Source organism: Eumetopias jubatus, unplaced genomic scaffold (assembly GCF_037043125.1).
Source record: "Eumetopias jubatus isolate StellerSeaLion01/CBP00866 unplaced genomic scaffold, mEumJub1_p1.0 scaffold_4, whole genome shotgun sequence".
NCBI classification, from domain to species: Eukaryota; Metazoa; Chordata; class Mammalia; order Carnivora; family Otariidae; genus Eumetopias; species Eumetopias jubatus.
Window position 1 is genome coordinate 2,011,221 of NW_028274810.1, and position 27,867 is coordinate 2,039,087.

A 27,867-nucleotide genomic window follows, 5' to 3' on the forward strand; every position below is an offset into this window, starting at 1 on the left:
GGATTCTTTCTGGTCTCCCTCTCAACAGCTGAGCATCATGATTCTGCTAATTAAGCCGCTTTCTTCTCCTTAATTAGCTGCATGTGAATCTTGTTGGGAAGTCTTGGATCCGTGAAATAGTCTGGGATAAGAATCGAAAAGAAGAAATTATCTAAACCCAAGGGGAAGAGGCGGGGAGGGAGGCCCCTTACTCCGCTCAAAAGCGAGGATGGCTCGGCCTCAGCAGGGCTGTTCCTGGCGGCCCTGCCTTCCGACGTCATAGAAGCCACAGCAGATCCCGTGGTCACCGTCCCCGCCCGGAGTGCTGAGCCTGCCAGCTCCTGTGCCCCCAGGAGGGGCTGACACAGGATGGCTCCTGACCCTTCCACACTGCCCTGCGGGTCATCAGCTTGCTGATGCACGGGGAGCCATCAGAGGGCTGAGGGATCTCTGGGTTTTCTGCTCCCAGCCCATCCCCGGGGCCCAAATAAATGCCAAGTGTTATTCTTGTCTCAGCTCAGCTTGCCAGCTCGTCTCTGAGATATCACGCCCTCTCTTCTCTGAGAATATCCTCTCAGAGGAGAGCCAGGCTCTCACACGATGACGACAGAGGAGGGTTTTTATACACCCAGCATAATGTGAATCAGAGGCAGCATCTGCTGTGGCGGCAAAGACGCACTAGATTCAGTTAGAAACCGTGTGAGGCCATCACCAACTCCCTGGGCTAACAGGCTCCCAGGAAGCCTTCCCCACCCCGAGCCCTTCCCTCTAAATACCGCTGACCTCAAGCCAGCTGGGGCAGTGGAGCCCATTAGGATCACCAGGGGACCTTTATAACCGTGAGGCGGGGCCCCACCCTGGGCTAATTAAATACCAACTTCTGGGGGTGGGCCCGGGCTTCAGCATTTCTTAAAAGCTCCCCAGGTGATTCTAATGTGCAGCCAGGGTGGAGGACCCCCGCTTTAGGATTCCCAGGGGAAGAGCTGCCAGTATGTTCCTTTGGGAGACTCAAAATTCTTAATCTTCACCACAAGGAAGATCTGCCTCATTTCTTATCTGTCCTCATTTTGAGGAAATGACAATGGATGAAAAAGCCTTCTGAAAAAAGCTCCCCGGGGGACATCAAGTGAAGAAGTACCCCAGACTCTGCAGGGCTTGTCCGAGTCTAAATTTGCAATAATACTCCTCGGGCTGGTTTCCCAAAGACCCAAAACAGACATTGCCTTACTCACCTGCGGCAAATTCTTGGATGTTGTCTGGTCGTTTCAGAAACATTTCTCTGGAAAACATGAAGGGATAAGGGCAGGAGTAAAGCAGGCTTGAAGGCAGCCTCCGCTCAGCCTCGGCGGCAGGTCCCACCTTTCAGGGAGCAGAGTGACCTGAGACATCCCCGTCTGGGAGTCAATAAGCCAGAGGACTCCTGAAAAAGACCCTTCCATTCATGATTTTCCTTTGGGTCAGGCTCCGAGGCAAGGGGCAAAACATTCTAAATGGCACCAAGCTCACCTCACAAGACAGCTGTGCCCTAGCCAGGCAAAGCTTGTCATTCATTCAACAAACATTTTCACAGAACCAGAGCCCAAGCCAGGGAAAGGTGGTGAAGACGAAAGACACGCTGCCTAGTCCTTGAGGGGCTCACATGTGGTGGGACATATATGCAACCCCACAGCCTGGTGACTACGTCTAACCGGGAGTACCCACAGGGGTCGGGGGACGATGCAACCCACAGAGTGGAGAGGCCGGACTGAGGGTCTCACGGTGGGTCTCGCGGCGGACACTGACAAGGCCTGCAGCGCCAGGGCTGCTGGGGCGGGGAACGTGCCTTATCTAGCCTAGAGTTTTATGGTTCATAAAGAATGTTCACAGATATTATCTCACTTTACAACAACCCTGTGAAACAGCAATGACCGTGCCCCATTTTACATATGAAGAAATCAAACCTTCAAAAGGTTACTCATTTGCCCAAGTTCACCAAGCGAGTAAACAAAGGGCAGAGAGCCCAGGTCTTGTGGTTCTAAGGCCAGTGCTCTCTACACCACATCCTACTGGCCATGGCTGCCCGGCCCACCAGCCTGGAAGAAGGCCTCACCTGCCCAGAAAGCCCCTGCCTCCCAAGATTTTAAGAATTTGGCTTCCCTTCTCCTTGAATTCCATTTGACAATTATTGAGCACAAATTCTATGTAAGTAACTGTATGAGATATGAGGGGTTGCTTTTTAAAAAAAAAAAAAAAGAAAATACAGCGCCACCTCAAAGAAATTAGTCAAGCAAAAGAGAGCGGGTAAGTTCCCAAATGTCCAAAAGGCCAAGCACCCTGCAGGAAGTGCTATAAGAGGGTGTTAATAGTATGCTGTGTCCAGGCACCTGGGGGGCTCAGTTGGTTAAACGTCTGCCTTCGGCTCAAGTCATGATCTCAGGGTCCTGAGATCGAGCCCCATGTTGGGCTCCCTGCTCAGCGGGGAGTCTGCTTCTCCCTTTCCCTCTGCCCCTCTCCCCCAACTCATTCTCTCTCTCTCTTTCAAATAAATAAATAAATGTTTTAAAACAAAACAAAACAAAACAAAGCCTTAAAAAAAAAGTGTGCTGGGGACAGCAAGAAAGGTTACTGAGAGCGGGGCCCCAGAAATCCTCACAGAGCAGCTGGTATTTCCACAGACAGGACAAGAGCATCCCAGACCTAGGGAAGCAGCAAGAGTAATACCCCAGAAACGAAAGGAAAGAGTCCATGTCCTCCTCAAGAGTAGGAACTGGAGTATCCACCTCTGTAGACCCAGGGTCCAGAAGAGTCGGCCCCGCTGGGAGTGTCAGGCCCCCCCGACAACGTCAGTGGGGAGGTCAGTGGATGATCAGGGATGGGGTGGCGGGGATGGCGGGCAGGCGCAGAGAGCAGTCAGGAGCAAAGGGGCCCTATTCTGCAGAGCCTGGAAGGCCAGGGAGAGACATTTATATTCAATTCAAAAGACAAGGGGAGGGGCGCCTGGGTGGCTCAGTCGGCTGGGCATCTGCCTTCGGCTCAGATCATGAGCCCAGCGTCCTGGGATCGAGTCCCACGTCGGGCTCCCTGCTCAGCAGAGAGCCTGCTTCTCCCTCTCCCTCTGCCTGCCTCTCTGCCTACTTGTGCTCTCTGCCTGTCAAATAAATAAAAGTAAAATCTTAAAAAAAAAGATAAGGGGAATGGGTGCATAAAGCTCAGACAGCAGAACATACCCAGCAGTGAGAATGATCTATGAGAAACAGCTGAGCAACAGAAGTCAGGCACAACAGAGCACATACTGTAGAATCCCACATATATAAAGTACAAAAAGGCAAAACGATCTGTGCTATGAGAAGTCGGGATACTGGCTACCTTCCGGGGGGAAGGGCTTGGAAGGGTCTCAGCAGGTCTGAGATGCCAGTCAGATTCTATTTCCTGATCTGGCCCCTAGTACCATGTATACTCTTATCTTGTGAAAGTTCACCCCGTTTAGGATATGCCACTTTTCATTATATTTCAACAGAATGTTAAAAAGCGGGGGGGGGGGGGTGGCAATGTTGTGGAGCCATTGCAGATTCTTCCGACCAAGGAACGACATAATCAGTTCTAAATTTTGGGAAGATTCATCTGCCTGGCTACTTACAAAAATATCTAATAAAGCCTTTCTACAGTTTCACACTTTGCTATCATATCTCCAGCCTAAAACCCTAGATCTCCGGGGCCTAAAATAAGTTAGATCCCTATTCTTTCTATTCTTCGGGTCCAAAAGTCACGGTATGAAGAGTCCCACACACTGTATATATAAGTGCACCCTGGAGAGCTATGACCGAAGCACTGTAAGTCATCACGGCCCGGAAAACCCAAGTGGGGGCTCGCTGCCCAACAGAAACACTTTGGAGCTTCTCATGGGTTGGAGTGAGTCCAGAGCAGAGACCTGCCAAAGATGGGAGGACAGGTATGCCGCCCAGGATTCTGTTCCCTCTTCTCCCTTCCTCTTTTCCCAAGGGGAAAATCATCTGAAGTATCCAGTACAGATGAGGGGCTGATTCTGGTTCATCCCGGTATCTTCCAAAGGAAGTAACAGTAACACCAAAAACAACAAAAGCAAACCCTCAAACTTTAAACACTTCTTCTCCCCCTCCCACCCCCACCTCAGAAAGAGAAAGGCTTAAAAGGGGCCAGGAGCATTTCCTGTAGGTAGCTTCAGGGACAGCAAAGGGAAGAGCCTAGGGGCCTACCTGGCCCAGGAGGTGGGGATGATAAGGAAGTGAAGGGGCTGTTCTCCCGGCAGCCAGGCACAGACACCCAGTCCCTCCTGGAAACTTCCTGGACAGAGAAGCTGGGCCACCCCTGATATGTGACTAAAAACATCACCCTCTTCATTCACCACCACCTCCCACCACCACCCATTCCTTGTGTTTGTGAACAAAGGCAAATGGTGATTTAATTCAGGCTTTTAACATCTACCCCCAACATCCCTGCTGGAATCATTCCTAACTTGGACTGCAAGCTCCCCAGGATAGGAATGAGGTCAACCTTTATTTCCCTTCAGAAGAAGAAGTGCAAGGGGCGCCTGGGTGGCTCAGTGGGTTAAGCGTCCGCCTTCGGCTCAGGTCATGATCCCAGGGTCCTGGGACCAAGTCCTGCATCGGGCTCCCTGCTCAGCGGGGAGCCTGCTTCTCCCTCTGCTTCTGCCTCTCCCCCACCCCCGCTTATGCTCTCTCTCTCTCTGACAAATAAATAAATAAAATCTTTAAAAAAAAAAAAAGAAGAAGAAGTGCAAAAAATGATGGCCTGATCCCCAGGACTGACATTGACAGAAGACCCCTAAACTATCTTTTGCCCAAGCCTTACCCCTGGGCCAAATAAAACCAACCTTCACAGGGAAGTTTCTATTTTCCCTTTCTCCATCCCCTATCTGCTCTGTGAGAATCTGCTGCCACTGGATAAATGACTAGGATATGAAGAAGAGTGAGACCCAGGAAAGACGAAAGAGCCTGGAAAAAAAGACACTGCTCCAGGTCTACTTTTGAGAAGACAAAGAAGAGCCCCACCTCTGGCTCACCAGCTCCTGTGAGCTTTCAACCCAGCACAGTGGAAATACCATGGGTTTGGATCCTGCTTCCGCATCTTGGGGAAGCAACCTCACCTCTCCAGCTGTAAAATGGAAGTGATGATAAGCTATGTTTTGCAGTTGCTGGGAGGGTCAGCACAAGTACCAAGATGTCATATAGTGTGCAGGCACCGGAGACACAAATATGGCTGCACCAGCTTGGGGTTTTGGTCCAGGGACAGAAAAAGTACAAATTCCAATTAAATGTGATAAAGGCTGACCTGGGAAACCAACACAGTGCCTGGAAATGGAAGCCATTATTATTATTTAAACCTTGCCTATTTGTCTGTAGCCAAACAATATTTGAGATAGCTCTATTGTTTTCATCAGTTGTTGGCCCGAGATTTTTTTTTTTTTTTGACAGTTCTTTGCCTTTCATCCCATTAGAATTTTCCATTCAAACAACAAATGCCACGCTGAAGGGCAATGTAGGGGAAAGAAAAACAGTGTTCCAGGATATGGTGGAAAACAGTCTCTTCCCCAGGACTTACAGGGGAATTGCTTCCAACCACTGGAGTCTTTTCACAATAAGGCTCTCAGGGAGAGAAAGGCCAGACATCTGAATTTTTTTTTTTAAGTTCTAGTGATCTTGTTAAGCTCCTCTGATGGAGAAATAGCGTTCTTTTTTTTTTTTTAAGATTTTATTAATTTATTTGACAGAGAGAGAGACACAGGAGGAGGGAACACAAGCAGGGGGAGGGAGAGAGGGAGAAGCAGGCTTCCCGCAGAGCAAGGAGCCCGATGCGGGGCTCGATCCCAGGACCCCGGGATCATGACCTGAGCGGAAGGCAGCCACTTGACGACTGAGCCACCCAGGCACCCAGGAGAAATAATGTCCTACACCCAATGGCTGCCTGTTGAGTTTCTCAATGCCAAATTACCTCTTCCAAGTGTCAGAAGATATATATTTATCCTTACAGCTAAAATGACTGAATATTAATATTTTTGAGAATTCAGAGATAACCTAAGAAAACCTCTAGAGATAACTCAAGAACACCCTGGGTACCACAAATCTCAGAGTTAGAAAAAACTCAATCTTAAAATATTGTCTACCTAAAAAAATATATGTATATATATGTAATTTTTATTTAGTTTAACGTATATGTATGTATATGTATTATTTTATTTTTTTCCTACCTCTCTGACCCTAAAGGCAGCAGTCAACTCATCTCTGCCAACCAAGATTTGGTAATATTTCCCACTAGCTGTCAAGGCCGGTTGGGAAAACCACCTACCTGAAGAAACCACTTATGAGCAACTCCACTTCTTTGTGGGTCCTCAGGTATTTTTCGTTAGCAATCCGAGTCTGAATCTAGGAGGGTAAGAGCAAAAGGTCACGCTCCATGAAGAGGCAGATTTCAGGGTTCAAGCCCTGGGGGTGTGAAGGCCTTGGGGAAACTAGGTGTGCATTTGACCTGGGTCTTTTCCCAGGATGTTTGAAATTTTAAGCCACCTGTTTTATTATAGACCAACACCTCCTGCGCTGTCAGGCTCAGGGGCCATAGCTAAGGTCGGGTCTCCACCGTCCGGAAGTTCTTGTCTGTATCTAAGTTATTGTCTCCGGCAGTAATTTCGGTCCCTTTCACGGGCCAGATCCCTGCGGTCGTTCTTCCTGCACTTCCAGGCGCCTGTCGGTTTCCGTCCAGGGCCCCAGAAGCCCAGATTTCCGCCTGGGGTCTCCCCCAGCCTTCCGCCAGTTCATCTGAGAATAGGCTCCCGCGCCCCTCCTCCCGGACCTCCTCCGGATCTGCAGCCCTTGTCCTAGGGGAGCTGCACTTCGATGGAGGCGGGAGTCCGGGGCGCACCCACCTTGAAGTTGCGCAGCTGCTCCTGCTGCGCGGGGCTCAGCGCCCCTGGGTCCGGCCCCAGAAGCCCGCCCTGCAGCGTCGCCATCTTGTCCAGGTCGTCAAGGAGACGGACCACGCGGGCGGAGAGGCCCCGCCCCGCCCCCCAAGTCCGGCCCTCATCAGCACGCGGGGAGGGGCTGGGGGAAGGAATATGGGGGCCACTCTGAAGCCGAGTGGGAGGGTCTTCCCCTCTAATTTCCCGGCTTGGTTGTATATGGAATGAGCCCCTCTTCTTGACTCCACCCAACCTCAAATAGTTTTTTTTTTCCTTGGCTCTAGAGCAAAACTGGAAAAGGGATTCCTAAGTCAGAGTTTCCCAGAATCTGGTTCCTGACCCTCTCCCTTGTTTGGCAGCTGTTGAAACCTAGTAGTAGAGAGAGAATTCAAGCTTCTTCGTCTTCAGCCGGCTCTAAAGCCAAACCCCTCCATCAGTCCTGTAGACACACTTAACATTTAACAACATGAAAGCGTTCCATAGGATGGAGTGAATGGAGTGCTGCAAAGGAAGGGACATTCTCACACTAAAGATACTGGAAAGAACCTGGGGGACATCCTGCCAGAGGTTTCCCCTCTTGGACTGACTTTCTTGCGTAGATTAAGTTGCTCCTCATAAATTCTAAATCATCTCTACCACTCCCAGTTGAACAGAGGAGGGGAAAGGCAGTTGGTCTTCAAGGTGTATTCTTTTAGTATCTAATTAAGAAAGGAAAGTGAAACATAAAGCCAAAGAGCTGAAAATAGACCTGGAAAGGGCAGGAGCCTGTCTTTCGATACACACCATACACATGGTGCTGAGTTTCTACACCCCCAGAGATCATGCCCAGCAGAGGCCTCCTGGGAAACAGAGAAAAGACCTCAGAAGGGAGGCTGGTCTTTCAGATTGGTGAACAACTGCCCAAGGAGAAATAATCCCAGCATTTAGACCACGGCCTTGGAGGGGGTCTCTCAGTGGTCCACCTCTATCCTTCTTAGCAAAGACTGAGGAGAAGAGGTGAAAATGTTGGCAGTTCCCAAGCCAGGAAAAAACCACGGAAGATAGATGAGGTAGTGAGCTACAGGCCTCTTCCCAGGAATCTCATACAGGTTAGTAATCATTGCATTTGTTTATCTGGTTTTTAGGAGAAAGGGTTAGTAGAGAGGTAGATAAGCTGCCATCTGTCACAAGTGGTTTTTTCAGGCAGGAGCAGAGGTTAATCAGAGGTGATAGTTCCTGTTGGCCAAGACCTGTTTCTTCCCACCCCGCCACCCCCAGAGAAGCTAGCGGGGGAACCTCTTAAGCTGCAGTATCCAATATGGTCACCACGAGCCACCTGTGGCTATTTGAGCACTCGAATGTTGCTGTGTCAGATGTGCTATTAAGTACAAAATACACACTGGATTTTGAACATGTAGTTTAAGAAAATAAAGTATCTTATTACTAATCTTTATATAGATGACATGTTGAATATTTTGGATATATCATATAAACACATTGAATAATATTTGGGATATATCAGTTAAATAAAATCTATTATTAAAAGTAATTTCACTTGTTTAACTTTTTTAATGTAGCTGCTAGAAATTTAAATTATGTAGATGGCTTGCCTTATATTAAACAGTGCTGGACTGGACTGGCAAATCTACACACACGCACACACGCATGCGTAAGTATGTAAAATTTTCTCCATCTTCCCACCTTGTGCATAAAATAATTAATGTCCTCCTTCTGCTAGTCTGTGGTCTTCTTGTACTTTGAGACTCAATCAGGCCTTTCTTGACTGAGCACTTCCCATGGCCCAAATACCACTATGTGTAAATAAGAGAGGCTACTTCTACTTACTTTGGTTTTCTTACAGCACTTCGGTCCTCACTATTGCACATGGTGTTGGCCTGTCTTACCTCTCCACTTGAGGTAGAAGCCACTTTAGGGAAAGAAGATCATATAAGAGATTCTTTGTACAATGTCATGGTTTCTGCTGCACATGGCTTCACTCTGCTTTCAGTTGGTGATGCCAGCAATTATTTGGTGACTAGCCACTCTGCCCACATATACCACCACTACATTTTGCCCTTTCTGAAATATATCCCAATTATTCATTTTCTAAGAATCTAAAATCAGGAGTAGAGCTCTCCCTTTATAAAGTCAATAATCTTTTTATGTAGGGCAGCTAAGCATTGAGTGCAGAAGAATAAGAAAGAGGGAGAGCTTGGGGATGGTGGAAAGAGAAAAGACCTTGGAAGAAGTAAGGTTTGGAAGCTTCATTTCCTCCTGGAGAGCAACTCCCCAGAATGGGCCTCCAAGTCGTAGGGTTAACCCCCCAGAGTTACCTCACAGGACAGAGATGTGCCCACAGTCACCCAGCAAGGATGGCTCAACACAAGCTCCCACCTCTTCTCCCCTTAACCCTGCCTCTCCTTTCAGATGGAAACCTTCCATCTGGGGACCACAAACTAAGCAAATGGTTGGAGGCATTTTGCTGCCTGCAGCTGTCTCCCCAATTGCTGACTGGGAGGAGGAGTAAGGGGAGTTCATTATAATTCATTTTTGTGAATGTTCAATATTTCAATTAATGTGATTAGCCCCAAGCCTGAATGAGCAGCAGGGCAGCAGATCTGCTGACAAGACACAGAGTAACAAGATCAACAGGGCCGTGGGGTCTTCCTAGGCTCCATCCTTAGAAGATGTGATCTGTTTAGCATCTCCATAAATACTAAGATCTGATTAGGAGGCAAGGCAGGGAGCAGTGAGGGTGGAGTCGGGAGTGGAAAGTCACTTTCCAGATGTGCTTGCACTCTTGGTTCCCTGGCACTGCCATCCCATGTTCTGACCACCCTGTACTGGGTCCTCTACCATCTCCCCCTGTGCCCATCTTAGGGGCCCAACTGGGGGGACCTGGGCATCCATATGATGAAGTGTAATCATATTTACACACACACACACACACACACACACACACACACACACAAACCCAGGCTAAGGAAGGAGGGAAGGTGGTCAACAGAGAATCAAGCAGTAGAAAGAAGATCATCTCTCACACAGGGCTCAAATGAAGACACAAGAGGAAAAAAGCCAGGCTTAACAACTCTTCCCATTCCCATGGGGAGCATTTGATGTGGGGGTTAAACTCAGGACTCAGGAGCCAGATTGCCTGGGCTCCACCCTCACTAAGGCCTCTTTCTAGCTCTGTAACATTAGGCAAGCCATTTTATCTCTTGGTGCCCTGGTTCCCTCATCTTTATTTGGAGGTAATGGTAGAACCTACATCATAGGCTGGTGCTGAGGGTTAAACAAATTAGTAAATATAAAGCACTTGGAAAAATGTCTGGGACACTGTAAGTGTCTTCTAAGCACCCTTACTATTACTTCCCTTCCTGAAGAGAAGTTTGCCTACCGTGATAGCTGAGGAATGGGGGCGGCTGGGATTCAGTTGGGACGTATTTCATATTTCAGAGACACCAGTGCCACTGTGGAGACATCAGCCCCACTCTGGAATGGAGAAGGAAATGACAGTAGAGAGGGCATTCCACAAGGGCTGCAGGCAAGGACTGTCCTGTCCAGGAGAGTTGATGTCAGCAGGTACTCCCTGCACTGAAGGGTGCTGTGAGTGGGCCTAGCACGTGGAAGAATTCAGCTCCCTTGAGATTATGGGGGAAACAGATCATCCGTAGAAGAAGAGTTGTTTAGGAGAGTAATGGCCCCCAAATGTACTCCCCCCATCCCTTTTTGTTACTTGATTCACTTTAAGGGTCCTACTCAAGGAACCTAACTGGGAGAGGAGGGCAAAGGGAGGAGAAATTGGGTTTCTTCTGCCCTGAACCAGAGCTTGCCTGCTGTGGTTCTCCCCCACTAAAGGAATCAGGGATCTGCTCTTGTCAGAGGTTCTTTTGCATCAACTGTTTATTCAAAAAATAATTGTTAAGCAACTACGCATGAGCAAGACACTGTGCTAGACCCCAAACAGTAAAATGCTGAATTAAACGGTGCTCTGGTCTTCAAGGAGCTTACAGTGATAACTCTCCCAGTCCTCACCACCGCCGCCTCCCTGCCCACGCACTTACACACACAAACCACCCAGAGGGAGAGAAGGGGGCGTTGGCAAATGCCAGCAAGACAGTTTTTCTTGGATCCTTTTCTGGAAAATACACAGTTCTCTCTCTCTGCGCTCATTTCACCCCCGCTCTCTCCTTCCCCGCCCCCCTTTTCATCTTTCCTCTCTGGGTCCCCTTCTGCCCTTTCCCCCAGGCTCTGAGACTTACCTCCCACCCCATCCACACCTCCCTCCTCCCCCCACTCCCAACCTGCCCAACTGTTCCTATACCATTTTCTTTTCCCCGGATTCTTTCCTATACTCCCCACACTCAGTCTCCCCAGATGCCGGCTCCCCTCTCCTCCTCCCCCCTGCTCCCCTCTCCTGGGTCTTCGCTTCCAGCACCGGGGACAGCTCCAGCCCCCGGAACAATGGACCCCACCTTAGGGCTCCTCTATAAATTCTCCATCTTAGTGTCTTGCCCAACTCGTGATTGGGGAGTAAGATGGGGGAAGGGTTATTATCAACAGGACCAGCTGCTCTTCTGGGGGCGGGAAGGGAGTCAGGAAGGAAGGAGATAGAAAGAGGGCGTGGCTCTTGTCTGGATTGTGCGTCCCTCTCCAGGGTAGAGAATTTGTATTCCACCCCTGAGACTGACATCACTGATGTCAGGGGAAAGGAGGTGGGAGTGGGGAGGGGGGTGTGGAGGGGGGAGGTTTTTGTTGAGGAGAGCGCGGCCGGAGAGCAGAGCTCCGGGACCCAGGTGACCGGGAAAGCAGGCAGCCCCAGCAACGGGAGCAGCCAGCAGCAGCCCAGGCCCGGGGACCAGGGTGGGGGTGGGAGGGGGGCTGAGGGGAGGACCTGAAGGGGGGCGGCAGGGCAGAAGGGACCCCCGGAGCCCTGCCGCCATCAGAGATCAAGCATCTGGCATCAGGGATCTTCGGACCCAGCAGAAGGATCAGCCACAGGGGAGGTGTCCTCCCGGGAAAGCCAACGAGAGCTCCACCTGCCCCACATCAGGAGTGCCCCCCCCCCACCCGACGCTGCTGGCAACCTACCAAGCCCCTAACCCCTAAGCCTCCTTCTCCATCACCCTCCTCAGGCCCTTTCCCCGACTCCAGCTCTTAACCCCCAGTTCCCAGCACCCCTGATACCACCCTAATCCTCCAGATCTTGAGCACACTGACCCCCTTCCTGGGATATTTGCCAAATCTCTGGGAGGGAGATCATTTGTTTGGGCTATGCCCCCTGGTGGCATGACAGTGTCTGCCTAGACCCCTGACCCCTAGTCCTCAACTCCCTGGGCCTCCTTTGTGTGAAGAGCTGCCCCTCTCCTCAGCACTGTGGTTGGGGGCCAAAGGGAAAGCCAGCCCCGGCTGGGCCCCGGCCCCCACCACTTGCCTCCTTGCTGGGCAGCTCCCCTTGGCCTTTGGGCTTCTCCCTGCTCCCCTCGGCCCCTCCTCCTGGGCCGCCCCAATGAAGGAGCCGGATGCCATCAAGCTGTTTGTGGGGCAGATCCCGAGGCATCTGGAGGAAAAGGACCTGAAGCCCATCTTCGAACAGTTTGGTCGGATCTTCGAGCTGACTGTCATCAAGGACAAGTACACCGGGCTGCACAAGGGTGAGGGGTCAGGCCAGGCTGGAGAGGTGTCAGGGGTGGGAGGGGAGGCTGGGAGGAGAGGAAGCCAGCCTGGAGGGCTGGAGTGGCTGGAAAGGGCTGATGTGGAAGGAAAGATTTCCGGGGCTAAGGAGTGGATGGAGGACCTGGAAGAGAACAGCCAGGGTGAGCTGTGCAGGCCTAAAGACAGCCTCTTTGGGGGAAGAGTTGTCGAGGGTATGCAGAGATGTGGATCCTAGAGATGAGAGGGTAGTGTCGTGGATGAACTCAAAGGAGGATGGAGGACCAAGAGATCTGGTTTGGGAGATAAGGAGCCGGGCAGGGATGTGTGTGTGTGTGTGTGTGTGTGTGTGTGTGTGTGTGTGCGTGTGTGCGCGCGCGCGCGCGCGCGCGTGCTCGTGCGCGCATGCGCGCGCGCCTGAGAATCTTAGTAGTCTCAGACACTATTGGGGTGGGGGTCAACCTGGCAAGAGTGGACATGGACTGGGCAGGGCAGCTCCAGGACCCAAGAGAGGGACCTGAGAAGCAGGGTGTGGAGGACAGAGACTGGTATAGATCTGGGAAGTGTGGGGGCGGGAAGTTAAGAAAGCCTGGCCAAGGGGCACTCCTTGGGCCTGTCCAGGGCTCTGCGCTCTTGCTAAGCAGGGTCAGGCCCCGGTCAGGACTTGGAGAGCTCCAGGCACTGGGGATGGGGCTCCGGGGGGCCCACTGCTTCCCCCTGCACTGGCCTAGGGACTTGCAGTGAACTGCTCTCCCCTTTCCTTCTCCTCTATCCCACTCTCCACCCTCTACCTGCCTCCTGTGGAGTTGGAGAGAGATGAGGAAATAGGGAACATGGAGAGGAGAGGGGTGATGGGGACCAAGATGGAGGGAGGTAGAGGCAAAGGAGAAGGGGAAAAGAGGCCAGCGAAGGAAGAGACCACACCGCACACACTTGTCTGACAACCACATGCCCCTTCTCCCCCCACACAAAGCCCCCTCTCCCAACAGTCCCCTCTCCCAATGCCACCACCACAGAAACCTCCCGGGCTCTGGGTCTCTGCCCTGAGTTCAGCAGCCCAGAGACTGTCTGGCCCCTCGCAGATACCTTCCCACTTCAGCAGCCAGAAAGTGGCAAGAAGAGAGACAAGCCTCCCAGTCCTCAGTCTTATGGTTGGGGGAAGCCTTTTAGGGAGGGGAGATCAGGGACTCACCCCCACCCGGTCTCTCTGCCCCTGCCCCTCCTCAGGATGTGCCTTCCTGACATACTGTGCCCGCGATTCAGCCCTGAAGGCCCAGAGCGCCCTGCACGAACAGAAGACGCTTCCAGGGGTGAGTCCCATATTTGTAGGGCCAGAGGGCTGAGAAGGGCCCTAGAAGGGGCAGGGGGCTCACCACCTTCCTGAGACATGGAGCTCATTTTCTACCTCCTCTCATCACCAGGAAGCCCCCCTCTCCTTCTAACACCCCTCTTTCTTGCTAGAGATGCATTCATTTCTTCTACCTGGAGAGAAGGAAGAGAGCGATTAGCAGAGCAAATGTGACCTTTGTAAGGAGCAGATGCCACCCCTTCCCCACTTCCCAACCTGCTCGTGGGGCAACATGTAGAGAGAGAACTTAGCTGGTGGGGAGGTGTGGGGACAGACTCTGGACACCAAGTGTGTGGCAAAGTAAGCAGGAGGCACCCAGGCACTCTTGTGGCTCTGAGGGTGGGATGTCTGGCTGTGACATGGACAGCTGGTGCCTGCTGGACTAGCATCTCTGTGCGGGCTTCTGAGCTCTGACAGACTCACCTCGTGTCTTCTAGGAAGAGCTTTGGGCATCAGGGTAGAGCAGGGCCTGGGTGGGCCTGGGCTGGGGGGCAAGCAAGGGCAGGGGCAGACATCATTGCGGAAGATCAGACCTGACCCCCAAAGTGTGCCCAGGTCGGCAGGGGTGCCCTCTGACATGGCCTTTCTCCTGAAAACATGAGCTCTTTTTCTCTTCTTCTGAGACAGCCTTGCAGATTGCCCCAGGCCTGGGCTGGCAGGGATAGAGAATCTCAGGATGCCTCCAGCCAGGCAGCCTTGGGGGGGAGAGGATGTGCCATTCTATTCCACTGTCTCTGTACTTCTGTTGTCTCCCACCCCCTGAGCCCCAGGACTGAGAGCTCACCCCATCCATCCCTTCAGCAAACATTTGCTGAGCACAGCCTGGGTGCTGGAGGCACACGTGTCACAGCCTCTAGCCCTCTCCCCATGTGGGAAATGGAGAAAAAGGCTGATTCTCCATCCCTTCCTGGGAGGGAAATAGACAAAACAGATGGGCAAAGAGGCTGGGGGCATCCAGGAACATCAGAACCACTTCACCCACTCCCAGCTTCCAACCTTCAGAGGTCTAGGACCCACTCCCTCTGTGGCCCTCAACCCTTGAAGATGGCCTGGAGAGCAAATCCCGCTGCCCGCCTGGCTCTCACCCCTCCGTCTTGTCCTAGTTGGTGGCAAGCCAGCCAGAACAGCCCTGGCCCATGGAATTAAGGATCTGTGCATGCGTGTGTGTGTGTGTGAGCAGGCTCGGGATCCAGGGAGCCTGTGTGTGCGCGTGCGTGTGCACATGTGTGCGCGTGCGCCCGCCAGCCTGGCTGTGTGGGTGTGGGCACACGCATCCCTGGGAAGCCTGGTTTCCATCACGTCACGTCGCAACTTTCCTTTCTTCCCTTTTCTCTGTGGAGACCCCTGACAAATCAGTAGTTTTCATCTCCGTCGCCACGTCTCGTCTTTTTCTGTCTCGCTAGCCGGGCACCTGCCCTGGGTCGGCCCCCTCCAGCTGCCTGCATGCTCAGGCAGGGCTCCAACTGTCCGGGTGTGGAAAGGCTCTGCCTCCCCTTCCTGGAAACAAACAGGCCCAGGGTGGGAGGTGAGGGAGAAGGGCACCTGGTTAATGAGTGTCTAGCCCTGCCCCTGAGCCAGCTCCCAGGTGACGCTGAGGCCTCCACTTTGGCCTTTGCCTCAGGGGACAGGGTCCAGATTGGCCTGACAGAGCCTCTAGCATAGGAAATGGGGGGGGGGGGTCCCATCCTCCAAGGGGACCCAGGTGCTAGGGGCTTGAGGGAGCAAATCAGGGCAGTCTAGGGGAGCAGATGTCTGTGGCCAGGCTCTGCCTGACCCTTTGTATCCCCCAGGTCTTTTCTCTGCCACCTGCCTTCCTGGCAGTGTTGTTTCCTCAAACAGTCTTGGCTTTTTAGTGTGCCAGCTCTCTGGGAAGTTCTTCCTGCTGTCTAATCTCCCTCCACACCCTCCTAATACAGGCTTTTTTTTTTTTTTAAGATTTTGTTTTTAAGTAATCTCTACACCCAACGTGGGGCTCGAACTCACAACCCCAAGATCAAGAGTCACATGCTCCACCCACTGAGCCAGCCAGGTGCCCCAGTACAGGCTCTTTTTTTGTGGGGGCGTTTAGCTCTCTCTCCTTTCTCCCCATCTCTGTCACCCCGGAATCTGCAAGGTGCCACCACATTAGGGTGATGCTTGGGCTGCAGACAGGAAGAATGGAGGCTGGGCCCGTGGCTGTCAAGCCCCATTTCCTTTTCTCTCCCCTGATCATTCCCAGGAGGGGCTCAGCCACAGGCCCCTGGATTCTCCCTGCCCAGAGAATGGTGGTGGTGGTGGTGGTGGGAGGGACTTCTTCTGCCTAGCCCTGCCCTACCCCCTCTCCTTGGGCCAAAATCCCACTCTGGGGATGTGGGCCCTCCCTGTCGGCTTGCTGTTGGGCCAGTGAATTCTGGCCCCGTGGAAAGGACCCGTGTGTGGTCTGGGACACTGGGTGGAAGGGAGTCCGGAGCCAGGGGTGAGAGAGCAACAGGCCTCTATCCTCAGGAGAATTAGATTTTCTAGAAATATAAGCTCTTCCTGGCAGTGGGGTCTTTGCTATTGGTGAGAAGGATGAGGGCCTTATGCGTGACCAAGTTGGTGGGGAGCAGTCTGAGTGCTACTTGGAGTATAAATAGCCTCTTCTTCTTTGGGAGGCCCTAGGGAGGGCTTATCACCTGGCTGGTGGTGGCTAGGGAAGAGAGGCGCCCGACTCCGGGTTGCCAGGTAAACAGGGCCCAGCTGGACTCAAGGGAGGGGGCAGGTGTGCCCAAGCTGAACTAACAAAGACCGAGCTTCCCACAGGAAGTGCCAGGCCAAGAAGGAGAGCCTGGGCCTGGGTCACTGAGGGCCACTGAGGGAGGCTGTCTATCTATAGGGGAGTGAGGGGAGCCTTCTGTCAACGTGGTCTGCACTGCAGCCTGTGCGCTTGCGTGTGTCTTTGTGTGAATCCCCATCAGCTGTGGATATTTACTGAGGTGCTATTTTTGTGTCTGGAAGCCCATGCAGCAAGGGAATGGCATCCTTTCTCTCTGGGTCTCAGGTTCCCCACCCTCAACTAGAACCGCAAATCCCTAGGGGCATTTTGGGAAGGGGTTAGTGTCAACTAAAGAATTCCCTGATGCTATGGAAAGACCCTGATTCGGATTCTACCTCTTCCGGAGGGGGTGTGGCTGGTGCTGAGATGCCCATGGGGCACCTCCTGATAGCTTTACAGAGAGGAGGAGGGTGCAAGACTGAGAGCCCTGGGCATCTAACCCCCACCCTGTGCACACACACCTCTCTCTCTCTCTCTCTCTCTCTCTCTCACCCACACATGCACACAAGCTCCTGAGGAGATTGAACCTCCATGGGATAATCCCAGATTGGTGGAGGATTTGGGTGACTGTTAACCACCTCCCCCTAACCAGCTGCTCTCAGATCCATAAATGGGGGTGGGGCAGGACAGGAGTGTCAGCTGAGGTGGGGCTTAGGTTTGATCCAGGGCTGGGGATACCTCACCAGCAGAGTCCTGTCAGACTGACTGGAATGGCCTGATACCAGGGAGGAGGGTCTGGTGTGAGAAGGGGCAAGGGGCAACAATCAATCCTGCACTTCTCTGTGTATGAAGTGATGACACACAAGATCCCCAAAGGCTGGAACACTAGAGCTGAGGGGAACCTGACTCACCACCGCCTGATCTGCCCCACTGTTTTACAGATGAGAACACTGAGGCCCTGAGGAGAGAAGTGACTTGTCCAAGGTCACCCAGCTAGTGAGTGGTAGGGCCAGTCCCTGAACCTGGGTCTCCTGACCCCCAGTCCAGTGCCTTGCCTGAGGATACCCGTAGCCCCCCTCAGAATGTCGATAAATGGTTTCTTTTGTTTAATATCTATTTTTGGTCACTGGAGCTAGGATGGCCCCTCAATAGCAAAATATTTTCAGACACGAAATCCTGAGTCCTTCCACTCCCTCCAGTTCCGAAGATGCTCCCCGCTAGTTAAGGAAATCAACCTGCAGAAGTCACTGCTAAGTCCCCTCACCAGACAAGAACGTGGAGAGTGGAACTGGGGGGTGTCTGCATTTCCACTGGAGGCTGAACAAAGGGAAATGCTGCAGGAGTGAAGAGAAGGGAGAGCTCTGGAGGACTTCGGGGTACAGGGAGAATGTCAAAAGAGCACGGGACAACAGTTCCTCCTTCGGAGCCCTCCCAGCTGTGAGACACCAAGGATTTGATTTGGAGGAGGAAGGCAGAGGAAGGGACAGTGTGGCCCCGGCAGGGCCTGCTCAGTGCGAATCAGGAAGCTTGTCCTGGGCCCCTCCCCCACCTCCCAGCCCCCACCAAATCCTCCACCCCCGGCATACCCTGTTCTCACCCCCCCACACTCCTTCACCGGGTGTGTGGAGCAGCAGAAGTGATGACGTCACCACGGTCGCTAGGGCGACGGGAGGGATAAATCAGGCTGAGTGGGCGGTTGCCATGGCGCGCATTCTCCCGTTGCCACGGAGACTGGGCATCTGCTCCCTTTGTGCTGCCCGAGTGCCTTCCCCCTGGGGTCAAGGGTTTTGGGGGGAAGATAGAGAAGCAGACACACCTCTAGGGGTCAGAAGGAAGTCGGGGCATCTGTGGGGTGTCCCTGGGTCGACAGTCCTCCTTGGGGCTGCTTATTGGAGTGGCCTCTGTTGCGCCTACATTGCAAAATTGAGGCAGCTCTTGCTGAATAGCCCCTTGGCTGGGCTCTGTCTCAGGACCCAGGTCCTACGGGAAGTTCCATTCTCCCCCTAAAGCCAGCATCACTTATCCCTGGCCAAGTCACCTGGGCCTCACCGGAGCCTGGAGCTGGCCCCAGGAGCATCCTCTACATCCTCACCTTCCGCTGCCTCTAATCCCCTTGGGTCCTAATCCTAAACAAGATTAGGCCCATCCCTTCCTTCCCATCAGCAGTTTAGGGCCTGGGGTTTACTCCCTCTGGCCTCTCTGCAGGTCCCGTCCTGGGGAGGGCTCCTGGGAGGTTCAGAGGAGGTCCCCAGCAGTTGCCTTCTCTTCTCTCCTTTTAGATGAACAGGCCGATCCAGGTCAAGCCGGCCGACAGCGAGAGCCGAGGAGGTAGGTTCTGTACCTTTGGACTTTGGACTCAGGCCCAGGGCTTGGAGTAACTGAGGGGCAGCCTCTCTGAGGAAGAAAATCTGAGAATTCCAAAGGGTTCCTGGTCAAGGTGGGGACTGAAGTCAGTGTGGTCAGAGGGGATGTCATCCAGCCCATTGTAGAGATGGCAAAACTGAAGCACAGAGTAAAGTGCAAGACCTTCAGGAACTGGACTGAGCACTCTATGTAACTGTGCCCCATTTCCCCAAACATCACCGGTGTCATATGTTAGAAGCCTTAGTCACAGGGTGAGGGGAGTGCCTGGACCTCCAGGGAGTTGCTGAAGGTGAAGGGCAGGATTTCTGCCTGTCCCAAGCGGGAATAGGGTTGGTAAAGCAGCCAGGGGGCCCTAAACATGCCCTTCCTCCTGTGCCTTACCCCCCAGAAGACCGGAAGCTCTTTGTGGGGATGCTAGGGAAGCAGCAGACAGATGAGGACGTCAGGAAGATGTTTGAGCCTTTTGGGACCATAGACGAGTGCACTGTGCTCCGGGGGCCAGATGGCACCAGCAAAGGTACCCAGTCGCTACCCCTTCCCCAACCGGGCCTTCTGGCCTTCCCGCTCCTCTCCTACTGGCTTCCCGGCAACGGGGACAGTGGCGGCCCTCGAGGGTGAGCACTCACCCTTTCCTCCTTGCTCTTGGATGCTGTAGGCTGCGCCTTTGTGAAGTTCCAGACCCACGCCGAGGCCCAGGCGGCCATCAACACCCTTCACAGCAGCCGGACCCTGCCGGTGAGCCCCCCTCACATTCACATTTCAGATGACATCTCCCCACCTTGGGCCCCTGTCCCTGTCCCTCACGTCTAGTCGGCATGCCTTGCCCTCCTCCCCGGCCTCCTCCACCCCTCAGGCTCTCCATCTCCTGTCTCCTGTACCCCCCAGCCTCACCGGCTGGGTGTCAGAACACTTGCTTAGAGGCCGCACGTGCCCTCTGCACATTAGCAGTGGGTCAACTGACTGTACTCGCGGAGGGCTCTCCAGCAGGGCAGAGTTCTCAGATGGAACTAGCTGATTCTGAAGCTCCCTCAGCAGAGGCTGGGCAAGCATTTAGCAGGAACTTGGTCAAGAGGATGCGACAGTGAATAGAGAACTGCGTTCTAGATTCTAGGATTCTACAACACTCTGCAAATGTTCTTGGGTTTGGTTTTTATTTAGTGCAAAGTGGTATGAAAACTTGAGGCTTCATCCTCTGAGCACACGGTGCGGGGGCTGGGGTGGCTAGCCGACACCACCAGCCTGGGATTAAATATTCTCTGTGGCCCTTCCAACCTGGGGATAATTTCTGGCTCAGAATCCTCACAGAGAAGCCAGGGATGCCCTTTGGATTCCAGTAGGTCTTTCCCTTTTCAAGCACACGCCTTTGAGTTCCTCAACTTTTTCTAGTCTCTTGCACATCCTGGCACAGGGGGAGGCGGGGATTAAAATCTTCCTGTTTGACAGAGGCACTATGATGGCTGCCCTCCCAAAGAGGCCAAGTCTGGAGGGGTGGAACTGAGGCCAGGCCCTGAGGGCTCTGGGGATGAGAGATCCCGACTCTGTCCCTCTAACCACACGCGTGGCCCCTGCCCAGGGTGCCTCATCCAGCCTGGTGGTGAAGTTTGCTGACACGGAGAAGGAGCGAGGTCTCCGCCGAATGCAGCAGGTGGCTACCCAGCTGGGCATGTTCAGCCCCATCGCCCTGCAGTTTGGAGCCTACAGCGCCTACACCCAGGCCGTGAGCACTGACCCCTGGGTGCTGGGCCTGGCCAATCCCCACCTCCTCCTGGCCTCCAGGACCTGTCCCCACCCTTCCAGTGCCAAGGCCCAGGGCTGGGAGGGGAACCAGGCTGGGCACAGGTGACCTGGCCCCACTCTCCTCTCTCCCCCTTCCCCCAGCTGATGCAGCAGCAGGCGGCCCTGGTAGCGGCTCACAGTGCCTACCTCAGCCCCATGGCCACCATGGCTGCCGTGCAGATGCAGCACATGGCCGCCATCAATGCCAATGGCCTCATCGCCACTCCCATCACCCCATCCTCAGGTAAGGCCCAGGCAAGGCGGGCTGGGCTGGGTGTGAATGGGACAGGTCAGAGGAGCTGCCGCCCGGGGTGTAGGAGGGTGGGGGGGTGGGACACAGGGCACTGCTCAGGGAAGCCAGAGGGTCTGGAAGGGACTCAGGGGTGAGAGAGTGGCCTGCTTCCTCCCTTCTGCCTGCAGACTTGCTGACTAGTGTGTGTGTGTGTGTGTGTGTGTGTGTGTGTGTGTGTGTGTGTGTGTGTCTACTTCTCTGCTCTGTCTCTGTCGCTTTCTCCTCCCTAGGAACCAGCACCCCTCCTGCCATCGCTGCCACGCCCGTCTCGGCAATCCCTGCTGCCCTGGGCGTCAACGGCTACAGCCCGGTGCCCACCCAGCCCACCGGGCAGCCTGCCCCTGATGCTCTCTATCCCAACGGGGTTCACCCCTACCCAGGTGGGGGTCTCTGCCTGCCCCCCTCTCTCCCCAGCAACTATCAAAGCTGCTGCTCCCATTGCCCGCAGAAAGCCATGGCGCCCCCTCCCTCTCCAGGCCTCGGGGTGATAAGCTGCTCTCTCCTGCTCTGTCATCCTTGGGCAGGGATGCTCTGCCCATTCTCAGCCAGGGAAGCTGAGGCTTAGAGAAGCCCAGGGTTTGCACAGCCAGTCACAGACACCACGCTCTGCCCTCTCCCCGTGGCTCTGGGCCTTTGCGCGCTCTCCCGTCACACCCTGTGCCCTGTGAGGCTATCCTCCCCACCTGCCTGGCCTTTGCTCTGCGTCCTGCCCCACCCTCACAGTCGGTGCTGCTCTCCCCAGCCCAGAGCCCCGCGGCCCCCGTGGACCCCCTGCAGCAGGCCTACGCGGGGATGCAGCACTACACAGGTGAGGAGCCCAGCACCCCCCCCCCGCCCCGGATGGGAGGTACGGCGTGGGACCGAGGCTAGGCTGCCAGGTGCCCCGCCCTGCCAGCCACCCCCTTGGGCTTCCTGACATTAGGGGCAGTGCACCCAGAGTTCAAGGCGGCTCCTTCTCGGACCCCTCTCAGCCCTGTCCACCCCTGTCTACCCCGGGCTGCTGGCCAGAGGGCCCCGGGGGCCAGGCGAGTCTTGGGACCCCCACTAGCTCTCTGCTCTCCCACCGCAGCAGCCTACCCAGCAGCCTACAGCCTGGTGGCGCCCGCGTTCCCGCAGCCTCCCGCCCTGGTTGCCCAGCAGCCCCCACCTCCTCCCCAGCAGCAGCCACAGCCGCCGCAACCGCAGCCGCAGCAACGGGAAGGTGCGGCCTGGGCGCCCTCCTGCTGGCCCAGACCCTTCTGGGACAGGAGCGCCCTTGCCCTGGGCTGGGGACTCCCTGTCGCCTGCTCGCAGCCTGCCTCTGGCCTCATGTGCGGGGAGAAAGCGAGTGGGGATGAGGTGTCTGGTGCCCTGGCCTGCACAATGGGGGCTGGGATGGGAGGGTCTGCCCCGGGCCTGCTTTCCGTGAGGCGCTTGCCCCCGAGTGCTTCCCAGTCACTGGGCTCTTCCTCTGTCTCTGCTACCACCCAGGCCCTGACGGCTGCAACATCTTCATCTACCACCTGCCCCAGGAGTTCACGGACTCAGAGATCCTCCAGATGTTTGTCCCCTTTGGCCACGTCATCTCGGCCAAAGTCTTTGTTGACCGGGCCACCAATCAGAGCAAGTGTTTTGGTAAGAATGTAATGATCCAAAAGATAAAATACGGCACATTTTTGCCAAACTCCAAATGTGGACAAGGTTTGAGACATTTGAAGGCATTTATGGTCACAGTGGGCCCAAACTTTGAAATCCAGATTGTCCAAGAGTTGGAAAGAGCCTTTCTTACACCCTCGGCATCCCATACCAGCTGCTGTCCAGGCCCAGCTCTTCCTCCAAAAACTACAGCTTTACCTTTTCTCCTTGAGCACTGGTCAAATTCATGCTCCATGAGGTCTGGAAGAGGCTCAGGAACAGGATGTTTGGTTTTCAAAAGGAAGGCTTAGGGAGTGGAGTCTTTTGGCTTTGTGTCTTTGAAAAGTTGCTTCAAGGGCCTTGTCCTCCCTGCGTGAGAAGTCATGAAGGGTCAGAAGTGTCATTTTCAGAGTTATCCAGGCTGAGGAAGGGGCTGCCCTTTAAAGAGCGCTGGAAAGAATGTCCTAGTGCATGTGAGTGGCTGGACTGCATTCATTAACTCAACCTATCAATCAGCAGCTACCCATTGAATGCCTACTGTGTGTCAGGTATTCAGGATCCCGGGAGGAAGTAGGGTGGTGCCGGGGAACAAAAGAGCAGGTTCTGGCCCTCAGCACAGGCAAGTGAGGTGGGGTTGGGCTGGGCCTTATGACCCTCTCACCTCAGGCTTTGTGAGTTTCGACAATCCGGCCAGTGCACAGGCTGCCATCCAGGCCATGAACGGTTTCCAGATTGGCATGAAGCGCCTCAAAGTCCAGCTAAAGCGGCCTAAGGATGCCAACCGGCCCTACTGAGGGCCCCCAGGTGGGTCCTGCTCCCATCCTGTGACCTCTTCAGCTCCCTCACACTGAAGCCAGGGCCCTCACTTGGACTGCCCCCCCACCCCGTTCCCCCAGCCTCAGGGATGCCCACCCCACCCCCACCTCTGACTCTGGGCACTTGAAGCAGGGATCTGGTATAGCTCCTTCCTTCTGCTGTGTTTCAATCACCCGAGTCATTCTCCCTCTCTCTCTTTCTCTCTCACACACATACATACACATGCGCGCAAGCGTGCACGCACGCGTGCGCGCGCACACACACACACACACACACACAAACTGTGACCCCAGAGAGAACCAAGTCTGTCTAGATCTGTGTCCACTCCCCAGGTCTTCCTCAGTATCTGGTCTCGTTTGTCTGGTCAGTGTCCTTGTGTTTGTGTGTCTCTCTCTTTTTGGTTTTCCTTTGGGTCAGAGTTGAATTAGGGGAGTAGAGTTGGGGAAGGAAGGGGGCTGGTATAGGATACTGTAGGGTTCTAGAATCATGACTCCTGGAATATCTATCCTCCTGAGAGGTGGGGATATCAGACCCTCAGTGCCCTGGATTCCAGGTAGTATAGGCCCATGGGACAGTGGAGAGTGCACAGAACAGACTGGGGGGAATTCCAAGCTTCAGGCCTCCCAGGAGAAGCTTCGATTTAGGTGGAGAAGGCCAAAATGCTGGACTGCCTGAATTTCACTAAATGGGTCCCCTCCGCCCCATTGTTGCCACCAACCCTAGCCTCATGGCCACAGAGCTGTGAGCTTTAGTGACTTTTGTGTTTGTTTAATCTCCTTTGGACCAAACCCCTGAAAAAACACAACCCAAGAACAATACCCACATTTTCTGTTTCTCCCCCTTTCCCCCCCAATCCTGGCTGCTTAACTCCCCCCACCCTGGGGGCCCCCCCAGCCCAGGGCCCGTGTTCATTGTCGGCCGAAGCCCCCATCCCCGGACCCCTGCTCCGGGCCCCTGTAAGTTGCATGGAACGAGCGTGTTGTCTTTGGAGCCGATTGTTTGTTATTTGGGGAGGGGGCCGCGGAGGGAAGCGCCCCTCAGCCCAGGGTCAGGGCCGGGGGCAGCTCGCGGGATGTGCTTGGTCAACAGTGGTTGGTGACTGTGGTCTGTGTTCTGTGCCTTTCTCTCTTGCTTTCTTTGTTCCTTTCTGAAAAGGAATGAGAGCACTCTCTAGGGGCTGGGGGTCTCAGCCCTCAAGTCTGCAGCCCTAAGCCCAGCCCCAGGTCCTAGCCTGGCCACCCTGCTCTTCCTCCAGGTGTCTGTCTGTCTGCTGCCCCTTCTTCTCCTTCCTCTTAGCTATCTCTGCCTGCCTGCCTGTTGTCTCACTCCTTTGCTTTGTCCCCTCCAGTCCCTGTCACCATATCTTCCAGCCTTTGTTTCTCTCACGGGCTGTGTGAATATCTCCTTCTGCATATCCTTTGGTTTCTTATATCATGGGCCCTCTCCGTCCCGTCTCCTCCATCATTGCCCCTTGTCAACAGCTGGGGGGCTCCGTCTCGACTGAGGCCTTTCCGATGACCTGTCTTCCCCAGGCGGCCCCATCCTATCCTGCGTCAGCCAGCCCAGCTACCTCCTCCCTGGCAGGGCCTATGACCTGCACTGGCTGTGTCTTCCCCACAGCTTCACCCGTGTCTCCTTCCTTCACAGGTCTGGAGACACCAGAGGAAGGGGCACCACACCCCTCTCCCCACGTCTGGTCCCAGCCCTCTCTGCACACCTGCCCGGGCCTCGATGGGGCTCTGGGGCAAAAGCTGCTTCACAGCCCTGGGGGAACAGGACACTGGCCCACTCCCACCACCCCGCCCCTCCTGAAGGGCCTGTTTCCTCCCAGGTGCCCTTTTGGCCTTTGTGAGGGAGCAAGGGACAGGCTCAAAGGCTCCAGGGTATCTGCCTTCTGCTGGGGCTCCTGTGGTGACCTTCTGTGCCCAGCTTTCGCACTTGCCTCCCCGACCAGCGGGCCTGTGGCCCCCGGGAGGGCAGAGGGGCCTCCCACAAGCTCCCCACCTCACCCTCACCCCAGCCTCTTCCCCACATTAGGGGTTTCTCAGAAGCTGGTTCTCACACTCCCTGCCACCCTCAGCTAGAGGTAGGATATCCCTGAACCCTGGGCTCCCAGCCCTAAAACTCACTGCCTCCCCCATGGGCCCCCTCTTAAGGAGGGTGTGGGGGAGCCCTGAGGGCTGCCTCTCCACCAGTCAGCCACAGAGACCCTCCTCCTTTCATGAGGAAAAGACCTCCCCCGAACCCCTAAAAATGTTTACAGTCTCTGCTGGTCCCCTCCGTGTAAATACCACTACCACCCGTGCGTTATCCAGCCCGGCCCGGCCCGGACGCTGCCATCTCTCTTTCTGGGAGTTTAGACAATGTTCCCCTTGGATTTTTTCTCTCTCTTGATTTCTCCCTTTGCTTTGGGGGTAATTGGGTATTTGGGAGGAGGGGTGTGGGGAGGGTTACAGGGGTTTATTACCTGATCATTTTCTTTAGGAAGAGGTTTTAGGGGAAAGAAACGGGTGGGGGTGGGAGTGGTAAGGGGAGACTGGGGAGTCCGTTTCAGACACTTCTCTATGCTTAACTTATTTATTTATTGCATTTTACTTTTAAAGAGTTGGTCTTTTCTGTCTAAATAAAGAAAAAAGTTTAAAAGCATCAAATAAGAGTCTTGGAAAGTTGACGGGAGGGGATTTTGCGCACTGGGGAGGGGATGAAGGGAGGGAGGTTTGGGAGAGAGACCTGTTGGGAGGGTCCAAGATCTTTGAGGGGTCCAGGCCTGGACCATGGCTTCATGATCCCATTCTTCCGCCCTTCCTTGAGGCTTAATCCTGGAATGCTCTGCAGCACTAGGCACAGAGGGAAGAAAGCAGGTCAGTGGGCCTCTCTTGTATCCAGCCCTGTCCCTCTGAAGGCTGGGGGTGAGTTGTCCCTGCACCTCCCAGTGGGGATACAGGGAGCTAAGCTTTTGCTCTGTGATTCTGTTACAGGCCTTTAGTGTACCTTTCCTCACTTAACCTCCCAACAACTCTGTGAGGCGGGATATAATTTTACAGACAGGTTAAAAAGGGCTTGGGAGGGTAACTGACTTATCCAGAATCACAAAGCTACCAAGGGATGGCTGCAGGAAGAAACCCCTATATGTCAGACTCCAAAGCCCATGATTCTCTCATCTAGCAGGCTCAACTACCTGGTCTTTGACCCGAGGTAATGATCCCAACAAGTACCAAGCAGGCTGTCACAGCGAGTCCCATCACGCAGAAGGTGGACTGCATAAGCCCTGAGGTCCCTTCGATTCGGTTCTTAGATTCTTCTCAGTGAACTACTTTAGGGCTGGGTTCAGGGGGCTCACACAGGGGTAGTGTGTGACTTCACAGCACCTGGGGCACTTGCTTTTAGCAGCAACCTGCTACCCCACCCTCATTATGCCCCCCACTTTAAACTTGCTCACCTTCCAGCCCAGCCAGCCTTAGGCCAGAGCTGTTCCACCAGCGTACAAGGATGTGCAACTCCTCACCACCCACTCCCACCTCAGCCCCGTACTTTGGCCTTCTCTTAAACCACCCCAAACTGAGAGGAGTACAAAGAGAAGCAACATGTGAAGTACAATAGAAACATACCTGTGGATATTGTTTCAGGGAAAAAAAGTCTCTTAGATTGGCAGAGATCAGGGATGGGGCCTTACTCAGAAGGAAGAGAATCCAGGCAGGAGCATCTGAAATCTCGAATATATAGGGGGTGTGTGTGTGTGTGTGGTATATTGTGTGTGTGTGTGTGTGGTATATTGTGTGTGTGTGTTATACTGTGTGTGTGTGGTATTGTGTGTGTGTGTGTGGTATATTGTGTGTGTGTGTCTGTGTTATACTGTGTGTGTGTGGTATATTGTGTGTGTGTTATACTGTGTGTGTGTGGTATATTGTGTGTGTGTGTGGTATACTGTGTGTGTGGTATATTGTGTGTGTGTGTGGTATACTGTGTGTGTGTGTGTGTGTGTGTGTGTGGTCACAGACAGGCAAAAGTGTAAGAACAGCAGGAGTTGGTATCAACACCAGGAATTTTCCCTTGTACTGTCTCGCTGTGGCCTCACCACAGTTTCTGGGTCAGGACAGAAAGATGGAAGGTGTATTTGAGACCGAAGAGCATCTCCCAGAGTGACATACTGACTGGTGGGTTCTCCTGGGATGCGGGAGTTGGAAGGCAAAAGGACTCGGAAGTCTCCTCCTCCTGGTATCCTCCCTGATCTCAGGCAGCCCCTCACCAAACTGAAGAATCCTTATTGTCACTGCTCACGGCTTGCCCTTCCCTGCAAGGAGAAGGAGCTCCAAAGGAGCCAGATTTTCTCCAGAGAAGCAGTAGATACAAGTAAAGTTGAATGATGAAGAGGGAGACACAGAGGG

General features: G+C 54.0%; 2 protein-coding genes across 3 annotated transcripts; one reads left to right on the forward strand and one right to left on the reverse strand.

The window, feature by feature from the left end:
- Positions 1–27,822, reverse strand: RIIAD1 (regulatory subunit of type II PKA R-subunit domain containing 1). Of its 2 annotated transcripts, XM_088022263.1 has the most exons (5): positions 26,213–27,822; positions 22,886–23,035; positions 6,301–6,377; positions 1,212–1,258; positions 1–121 (listed from the first exon to the last, which is right to left on the reverse strand). In XM_088022263.1, exons 2-5 carry the CDS (start codon positions 22,913–22,915, stop codon positions 51–53), a joined length of 225 nt encoding a protein of 74 aa, XP_087878389.1. In that variant the 5' UTR covers positions 22,916–23,035; positions 26,213–27,822; the 3' UTR covers positions 1–50. The 2 variants fall into 2 exon arrangements, with proteins under 2 accessions (XP_087878389.1, XP_027944150.2); XM_028088349.2 differs by lacking the exons at positions 22,886–23,035; positions 26,213–27,822 and adding an exon at positions 6,875–7,418.
- On the forward strand, positions 12,323–25,909 carry LOC114197339 (CUGBP Elav-like family member 3). Its single transcript, XM_028088347.2, has 13 exons — positions 12,323–12,540; positions 13,766–13,848; positions 18,900–18,948; positions 19,373–19,501; positions 19,640–19,719; positions 20,558–20,701; positions 20,863–21,004; positions 21,283–21,432; positions 21,795–21,860; positions 22,122–22,253; positions 22,523–22,666; positions 23,333–23,470; positions 25,130–25,909. Exons 1-12 carry the CDS (start codon positions 12,396–12,398, stop codon positions 23,458–23,460), a joined length of 1,392 nt encoding a protein of 463 aa, XP_027944148.1. The 5' UTR covers positions 12,323–12,395; the 3' UTR covers positions 23,461–23,470; positions 25,130–25,909.
- Positions 27,823–27,867: the final 45 nt, after the last annotated feature.